The 9656-nt window shown below is 33.5% G+C and overlaps 1 protein-coding gene across 1 annotated transcript in view; it reads right to left on the bottom strand.

Annotated features, from left to right (window-relative positions):
* The window catches only part of mast2 (microtubule associated serine/threonine kinase 2), a 258263-nt gene that overhangs the window by 55226 nt on the left and 193381 nt on the right, over window positions 1–9656 (bottom strand). Inside the window, exons 6-7 of the mRNA XM_059341171.1 lie at window positions 3220–3295; window positions 870–890 (exon numbers count right to left, since the gene is read on the bottom strand). Of these exons, the coding sequence (XP_059197154.1) occupies window positions 870–890; window positions 3220–3295 (97 nt within the window). The remainder of the gene's footprint in view (window positions 1–869; window positions 891–3219; window positions 3296–9656) is intronic.

The raw sequence follows: 9656 nt of genomic DNA on the forward strand, positions 1-9656 counted from the left end.
CTACACACTCCAAACGTATCAGAGTTTGATTTAACACAACTCTGATCCCAAACAATGCTGGGACGCTGTGACAAACAGAATGAAAACTTGATATATATATATATATATATATATATATATATATATATATATATATATATATATATATATATATATATATATAGACTCATGATCTGAATTTGATGCATTCTGATTTTGATTCATATTTTACACAGCGTCCCAATTTTTGGGAGATTCTGGCTTCAGAATATAAGCCAGCTGTTTTTTCTGTATTTTTGTTATTATCAACAAATCACACGTATAAATTAAAACCAGCAGAGTGTCAGTCCCTCTCTCATAAACTCTATACATCTGTGAACTGATGATATAAATCTGTAAAAACACAAATATTATTTTTTTAAAAGGATCATTGATTTGTTACCAGTTAGCTGCTATTTTGGGAACAGTCTCATTCTTTTGGTATTTGTTGACAATAAGAAAAATATGGAATATCTCTCCTGTTATCCTCTAAGTAAAAAACATCCTTTAAAGCAGGATTCTCTTCACTTTGTGACTTGTTTCATGACTTTTTGTTCCCAAAGACTCTCATGACTGCAGAGAGTTTTTGGTTTTGGATCAGTGACATCACAGCAGTTAAAAAGTTTGTTCCTTTTTTAAAGGTGATTTATGCAAACTGTTAGCTGGAGGAGAGGAAACCCTGCAGGGGAACTGTGCTGTGTGCTCAGCCATGCATGATGGAGAGCAGGAGGAGGGCAGGAGGAGCAGGAGGAGCAGGAGGAGGAGGGCAGGGAGGTGAAGAGGGGAGGGGGAGGAGGCAGCAGCAGGAGGAGGAGGAGGAGGAGGAGGAGGAGGTGAAAGTGAGCGGTTACCTGTCAGCCCTGTGTCCGTGACTGTGAGGGAGACAAGACAGGAACGCTATTTATAGCTGTTAGCAGCTGACACACACACACACATAGACACACGTATACACACACACACACACACACACGCACACATACACACACACACACACACATTCTCTCAGCGTGTCTCAGAGCTCAGCAGCAGTTTTTAATGTTTTAAACAGTTAAAAAGTGATGACATCAGTAATTCAGCTGAACAAAATCCAACTAAATGTTTGTTACAGACTTCAGTTGCTGCAGGCGGTTTATTCAATGTTGTCATAATAATATAAAATGTGGTCATAATAACACTGCACATGCATAACATTAAGTTATTGTATAATTATATATGATAGAAAACATAATATCAATATTAAATAAAGAAAAAAATTATTTTCATATTATATTGCTATCAAATATTTGTCATTACATGATAGTTATTTTTTTCTTATTGTTGATTCCATAATAATGAATATATATAATAATATATAATATATAAAATAAATTGTATAAATTGTTAAAAACATTTTTTAAACAAAATATTTATTTAATATATTACTTTTTGGTTTGTTTGTTTGTTTTTTCAGGACCTTGAGGAATAGTAGAGTTTATTACAAGTCATTTTGATTTAATTCCAGATGGTTTTAGATTAAATAATTTTGCAGAAATCTCCTCTATCATCAGATCAAAAGCCAAACTAAGAAATAAAAAAAAAATATTCAAACACGATAGAATATTGTGTGTTTTGCTGAACTACTGGCTCCTGCACAGTCTTTAATTTTTCACCTTAAATAAAGATAAAAATGAATCTCCGTGTGTTTCCGTCCTCCACCAGCGGGGGGCGCTGCAGCTCCAGCAGAGAGCAGCTCTGAGGTCAGCAGGCGGACACTCACGGATTTAACTTCACATCAACATTAAAGCTCCTTTTGGCTGCTGCGAGGACACACGCCGCGTTTGATGATGACGTCGTCATGGAAACAGCCTCGGGGTTCGGTGCGTTACCATGGAAACATCATCATCATCATCACCATCATCATCTTAATAGAGACTTTAAGAGGCTCGCTGAGGATTTCTTTACATCCCCAAAGTTTTATAAAACCACTTCTTTTTTATCTGGGATTTAAAAAATCACACACACACACACACACACACACACACACACACACACACACACACACACACACACACACACACACACACTCACAGCCTCTCAGTAATGACTATGTGCAGAGACAGATAAGAGCTTTATTAATCTGTGTGATTGACAGCTTCAGACGCTGGTCTTCCTCCTCAGCAGCAGACATCATTTATTCTTTATTTCTGTCTCATTATGGATTTATTCTGACTTTATTAACCATATTCTACCTTTACCTGCACCGTTAAACCTGCTGAGGGAACTAACCTGCTGCTGATGATGTAAAAACTACTTTATGTTTATTGTTTATTGTTTTATTTGGATCCCCATTCTTCCTGCAGGGCTCCCACATATAATATACTGTACGTACAACTTCAATTCAAACTAACTTAAAGAGTTAACAATGGGAATAGTGAAGCAAAAACTAAACAAAAATAAAACCAAGACTATAAAAGATAACAAAGCTTCAAAATTAGGATCTTTTATACATTCTACATCTTTATGTTTAATATCTATAACTTAAAGATATATTTTCCTACGTAGTTTAATACGCTATATCTATATTCATTACGTAGTAGTTAATATACCTTACTAACATATTACTCTATATTTTTAATAGTGAATTAATAGTAATAATTTCCATATATATCCATTTAGGAGATGTTATATCATCTTTACATTTAATATCCATGACTTAAAGCTAGATTTCCTACATAGTTTAATACACTATAGCTATATTCATTATATAGTAGTTACTAACATATTATTCTTTATTTTTAATAGTGAATTAATAGTAATAACTTTCCATATATATCCATTTAGGAGATGTTATTTAATCTTTAAATGTAATATCCATGACTTAAAGCTAGATGTTATATATTATTTAACACTATATAGTTGTGTTTATTACATAGTATTCTTTACTGAACCATATTATTCTATATCTTTAATGGAGTTTATTCATTTATTAATAACTATTTCATAATTAGTATATGTATCCATTTAAGAGATGTTTTTCAATAATAATTTAAAATCTTTTGTGCTGATGGTTTAATTGAGATCAGGAGAAAATGGAAAGAAAACACAAAAAGTCAGCTGATTCTGCTCATCCAACATTCATCCCATTCAACCTCTAATACCTGTTGTCCAGGTGAGTGTGTGTGTGTGTGTGTGTGTGTGTGTGTGTGTGTGTGTGTCTCTTACCTGCGAGCAGGAACGAAGGAGAAGTGAGCCGCTGTGTTGGGGGAGAAGTTGCGAGGGCTGTCCAGAGGGCTGGTACCTGGAGAGGAGGAGGAGGAGGAGGAGGAGAGAGGAGGAGGAGGAGGAGGAGGAGGAGAAGAGGAGGAGGAGGAGGAGGAGGAGGAGAAAAGGTAAACAGACTTTATCTCCGTCTCTTTATTTCCCTCAGACTCTGATAGGACGACAGGAAATGAGCTGCTCCGACACAAACTGATCATGATAAAGAGTTTCAGAGGTGATGAATGAGTGACTGGACAGGAAAACATACATGTTTTATTGATGTTTGTCATTTTCAAAATAAAAGCTTTAGTTCATTGAGCTGCTGGATGACTCGAGACCATAAAGAACTGTATTAGACTGCCTTACTGTATAATGTTGTATATAATGTCCATATTTAAAGCTGATACCCTTGTATGTTTTTATATTTTATATTTATTATCCTTATGTTTTTTGTTGACACCAGAGAGTCCTCTGTGTTTGGACTGTGGTCTGATCACAAATGGCAAATAAAAACCTTGAACTGTGTACGAAAAAGTAATAAAGTTTTATAAAATTAAACTCAAACTCTTTGAGCTGATTCAGGCCAAGTAAATTAACTTAGTTGAAAACTTTCACCATGCAGCAAAAGCATAATGTCTGATATATTCTTGCTGTATTTTTCATGGTGAAGTTCTGGAAACCACAGCTGCTGGTATTTTACTGTAAATTACAAGGATTTTTTTTTTTTTTACAATGTACACATATTTGTCTGTCCATGGGAAGTATTTTAGTGCTAAATCTGTCATAACTTCAATATCAGTAAATCATGTCAGCACATTACACCTCACACCTTGATTTATTATCATTTATTGTCACCTGTTTGCTATTTTTACATGTTTTTACGTACATATATACTTTCTATTTCCTATTTTCTGGGTTAGAGTAACTGGAGTGGACCCAAATTTCTCTCTGAGGATCAATACAGTATTTCTGATTCTGATTCTGATTCTGAAGAGCTTTATAAATGACATAAAAAATGAAAATGAAACCAGTCAGTAATCCTAACAAGCAAAGAAAAAAAACATGAGCCAAATTTACCTGTAAAAGATGTAAAACAACGTAAACTGGGATCAAACTACACAACATCAACACAATAAAGTCCTGAGAAACAAGTTTTCTACAACAGTTCCTTGTTTAATCCATGACATTTTTTATTTTTTATATTATTTACATGTTTTATTTTGTGCGGTCAGTGCATTTTATTTATTTTATTCTATTCTATTTTAGGGTTATTGTTGTATTTTATTGTTCTTTTGTTCACTTCATGTCTTTTTTATTGTGCTTTTATTGTGTTATCTATTTATTGTTGTGCAGCACTTTGGAAACCTTGTGTTGGCTAAAACTGTGCTATATAAAAACAAGTGGATAGGATTTGTTGTTAAAAACACTGACTTTATATCAGGTTATTGTTCAGCAGCTGTTCTTACTGAGATCAGATGATAAACAACAGGAGCTGTTTTTGTTTTTTCCAGTGAGAGATGCAGTAAAACACAGCAGCAGTGAGAAGATAAAACATGTGCAGCTCAGACTGAAGCATGTGGATCTGACAGAAGGAAATAAATGATCCTCCTCTGAATAAACCTGAGATATTTAATAAGCACAGTGACATATCCATAAACAGACAGAGGGTGTTATGTAGAGGAATATTCTGCAGGAATCACACGGAGGCTCTAACAGAGCAGCCAGGGAGCAGGACGAGATTAAACTGTCCAACACTTCCACATCAATTATGTATTTTCCTCCGCAGCTCGTCTGGACACGACAGCAACTCAGATATTAATACCAGCGTCTGTCTGTCAGAGTGTGTGCAGCAGCAGAACATGTATGCACATAGTGAAGAGACCAGAGTCACACAGGGCCAGTTAGAGTCCCAGTCACAAACTGGGTGGGTGGGTGTGTGTGTGTGTGTGTGTTCATGCACTGTAAAACCCAATGTCGCTTGTTTTTTATAAAACCATTTTTTTCCTTTTCAATACAACAAAGATCTGTGAAAAAAAGTCATTTAAACCTAAAATATTGAGTCAAATAGCAGTGTGTGTGTGTGTGTGTGTTAGTGTGTGTGTGTGTGTTAGTGTGTGTGTGTGTGTGTGTGTGTGTGTGTTTGTGTGTGTGTGTGTGTGTGTGTGTGTGTATGTGTGTGTGTGTGTGTGTGTGTGTGTGTGTTTGTGTATGTATGTGTGTGTGTGTGTGTGTGTGTGTGTGTGTGTTTGTGTATGTATGTGTGTGTGTGTGTGTGTGTGCGCGCAATGTAAAACCCATTGTATCTTGTTTGTCATTAGAAAGATTTGTGAAAAAAAGTAATTTTAACCTAAAATATTGAGTCAAATAGCAATGTGTGTGTGTGTATGTGTGTGTGTGTGTGTGTATGTGTAATCAGAATACATGTGGGAGTGACGCAATGCATCATGGGACTTTTCCAGAACTTTGAAATCATCACCAAAAAAAGACACAAAATGACTAAAAAAAGACACAAAAAGACTAAAAAAAGACAAAATGATACAAAATGACTAAAAAAAGACACAAAATGAAACACTTGTGTTGTGTTGTGTTGTGTTGTGTTGTGTTGTGTTGTGTTGTGTTGTGTTGTGTTGTGTTGTGTTGTGTTGTGGTGTTTGTTTTCTAAATGCTGCTCTTGTTGTCAGATTGATGAAGATGTTTTCTCAGTTTGCTGTGTTTTGTGTATCTGCATGTGTTTTGTTAGGTTGCAGCGCTGTGAGCCCTCAGGGACACCGTAGAAACCAGAATACATAAAAACAAACCCAAAGCATAAACGTCTCTGATTCAGACAGACTGGAGCTGTTAAAGACGAGAACAACCTGACTAAAACAACCTGAGGAGTTTGAGTAAACCTGATGAAACGTACAGGACATTAAATAAGGAACATCATCTGCATCATGTGACTCTCAGCACGTCAACATTCTTCTGATTCGCTACAGTAAAATCTGATCATCCTAAAGAATCACATCTCCTCCCACAGAAACTAAAGAACTAAACTAAAGAATGAGGAGAATGTAAATGAGAGCTGGTGAACCTGGTGGGAGTCTCGTCTCTGTCACTAACACACACACACACACACACTGACCTACTTTAGATACTTTAGAAAGAAACACAAGAAATATAGCAGAGACATGCTGATGTGTGATGCTCTGTGGCTCTGAGTCTCCAGGGAGAGGGAGGAACAACATGAGGATATAATTGGAGAGAGAGAGAGAGAGAGAGAGAGAGAGACAGAGAGAGAGAGAGAGAGAGAGAGAGAGAGAGAGAGAGAGAGAGGGAGAGAGGAGTGTGTGACAGGAATGAGAGAATCTTTATCCTCTTTCTTTCTCTCTCTCCTTCATTAGAATCAGAAAGAGGAGTGGAGGATTGTTGGAGGATTGTTTGACAGGATTCATCAGCAGTCAGACACTCAGCCGCCAATCATCAGGAACGGCTCACAGTCAGCCAGGAGGATGGAAATATTATAAAACTGTGTGTGCATTTAATCCAGTAGAGGGTTTTATTAATAAGGAAAAAAGCAGTAATGAGACAACAGACGACAGAAGTGCAAATATGGTTTAACCCTAAAGAAAAAAATTTAACAAAAGGTTTCTCAGTAATTTTGTGTCTTTTTTTTGTAATTTTGTGTCTTTTTCTAATAATTTGTGTCTTTTCTTAGTAATTTTGTGTATTTTTTGGGTAATTTTGTGTCTTTTTTTGTTGTTGTAATTTTTTGTATTGTTTGGGTCATTTCGTGTATTTTTTTGGTCGTTCTGTGTCTTTTTTAAAATAATTTAGTTTTTTTTCCTTGAATTTTGTGTCTCTTTTTGGTAATTTTGTGTCTCTTTTTTTTATTTTTTTTGTGTATCTTTTGGTCATTTTGTGTCTTTTTTTGGTAATTCTGTGTCTTTTTTTAAATAATTTGTTTTTTTTCTTTTAATTTTGTGTCTCTTTTTGGTAATTTTGTGTCTTTTTTTTTTTTTTTTTTGTAATTTTGTGTATTGTTTGGGTCATTTTGCGTATTTTTTTTTAGGTAATTTAGTGTTTTTTCCATCATTTTGTGTATCTTTTGGTCATTTTGTGTCTTTTTTTGGTAATTTTGTGTCTTTTTCTAATAATTTTTTTTTTTTTAGTAATTTTGTGTATTGATTGGGTCATTTTGTGTATTTTTTTTTTTTTTTTTAGGTAATTTAGTGTTTTTTCAGTCATTTTGTGTATCTTTTGGTCATTCTATGTCTTTTTTTTAGTAATTTTGTGTATTTTTTGGTAATTTTGTGTCTTTTTCTAATAAGTGTGCTTCTTTTTTAGTAATTTTGTGTATTCTTTGGGTAATTTTGTGTATTTTTTGGGTAATTTTGAGTCTTTTTAAAGTAATTTGGTGTTTTTTCAGTCATTTTGTGTCTTTTTTTGGTCATATTGTGTCTTTTTTAAAGTAATTTAGTTTTCTTTCTGTCATTTTGTGTCTTTTTTGTAATTTTGTGTTGTTTTTTTGGTCACTTTGCTGGGATACCAACTTTTCTGCAGGATCTTTCAAATTATTTGGGAAATGTCTTACTGTGTGTTGTACACTGTAAAAAATAAAAATAAATAAATGAATGAATTAAAAAAAAAAATCCAGAAATTTACTGAATTATTTTACAGGGTTTTTCTGTTTTTTTTCTTGTTCTATATTAAGTGCAAATACAATGAAAAGGGTAAATTACGTTTATTACAAATATTGACAAAACAAAATGTATCATATGTAAATAATATAATGGGACATTTGAAAATATTATTTTTTTACAGCATTACTGTATTTAAAGCAGCAGAAATCTGAGTGCGAGCACAAAATGTGAGCAGGAGGAGAATAAAAGTGAGCAGGAGATTAAATCATGCTGTCAAACTGAAAATCCACCCTCTTGAATAAAGATAGGATATTTCTTCCTTACTTTTTTGCCTCTATCATTTTTAAGTCTTAGAGTTTTGGGAGATTCTGGTGTGAATGTTTCTGGCCTCGGGGCTTTGAAGCTGCATAATTTGCTGCTACAGGAGGAGATGGAGACGTTAAAAAAAGAAAAGTGAGAGGAAGAAAAGTGACATTAAGGAGAAAAGACAGAAGGAGGGATTTATGCAGACTTTTAACATTTAATAAAAGTCATTTGTGGAGGGTCTGTCCTCATCAGCCCCTCAGGGTGTTAATCTGTGAGGAATCTCCGTGTGATTAGCAGTAAATGGATCCATGATTGAAAGCAGGATGAGATTCACCACCAGGGTCAGAAAGAAAGAAAGAAAAGCAATCAGAGAGTTGCTCTGTGGGAATGAAGAGGAGCGCTAACGGCCTCCAGCGCTGCACATTAATAAAGCTCATATCTCAGCCTGGATTAGATGGAATATATCTATATATTGGGTCTTTTTCTAATCATTCCAATCATCAATCAATCTTTTTTTTAAGTATTTTAGTTTTTTTCTGTCATTTTGTGTCTTTATTTGGTAATTTTGTAACTTTTTTGTAATTTTGTGTCTTTTTTTGGTAATTTTGTGTCTTTTTTTGGTAATTTGGTGTCTTTATTTGGTAATTTGGTGTCTTTTTTTGCCATTCGTTATCTTTTTTTAAGTAATTTAGTTTTTTTCTGTCATTTTGTGTCTTTATTTTGGTAATTTTGTGTCTTTTTTATTAATTTTGTGTCTTTTTTTTAGTAATTTAGTGTCTTTTTTTGTAATTTTGTGTATTTTTTTGGTAATTTTGTGTCTTTATTTGGTAATTTTGTGTCTTTTTTTGCCATTCGTTATCTTTTTTTAAGTAATTTATTTTTTTCTGTCATTTTGTGTCTTTATTTGGTAATTTTGTGTCTTTTTTTTTGTAATTTAGTGTCTTTTTTTAGTAATTCTGTGGCTTTTTTTTGTGGTAATTTTGTGGCTTTTTTTTGTAATTTAATTTAGTAAGAGTCGGTCTGTGGGAATGAAGAGGAGCGCTAACGGCAAAATTACATCCATTAATAAAGCTCATATCTCAGCCTGGATTAGATAGAATATATCTATATTTTGTGTCTTTTTTAGTAATTTTGTGTATTTTTTCAGTCATTTTGTGTCTTTTTTTTGGTCATTCTGTGTCTTTTTTTAAGTAATTTACTTTTTTTCTGTCATTTTGTGTCTTTAATTGGTAATTTTGTGTCTTTTTTGCCATTCGTTATCTTTTTTTAAGTAATTTACTTTTTTTCTGTCATTTTGTGTCTTTATTTTGGTACATTTTGTGTCTTTTTTTATTAATTTTGTGTCTTTTTTTTTAGTAATTTTGTGTCTTTTTTTTAGTAATTCTATGGTTTTTTTTTTTGGTAATTTTGTGTCTTTTTTTAGTAATTCTATGGCTTTTTTTGGGTAATTTTGTGTCTTCTTTTTTATTAAACTTA

This window comes from Centropristis striata, chromosome 9 (assembly GCF_030273125.1).
Source record: "Centropristis striata isolate RG_2023a ecotype Rhode Island chromosome 9, C.striata_1.0, whole genome shotgun sequence".
Classification (NCBI taxonomy): domain Eukaryota; kingdom Metazoa; phylum Chordata; class Actinopteri; order Perciformes; family Serranidae; genus Centropristis; species Centropristis striata.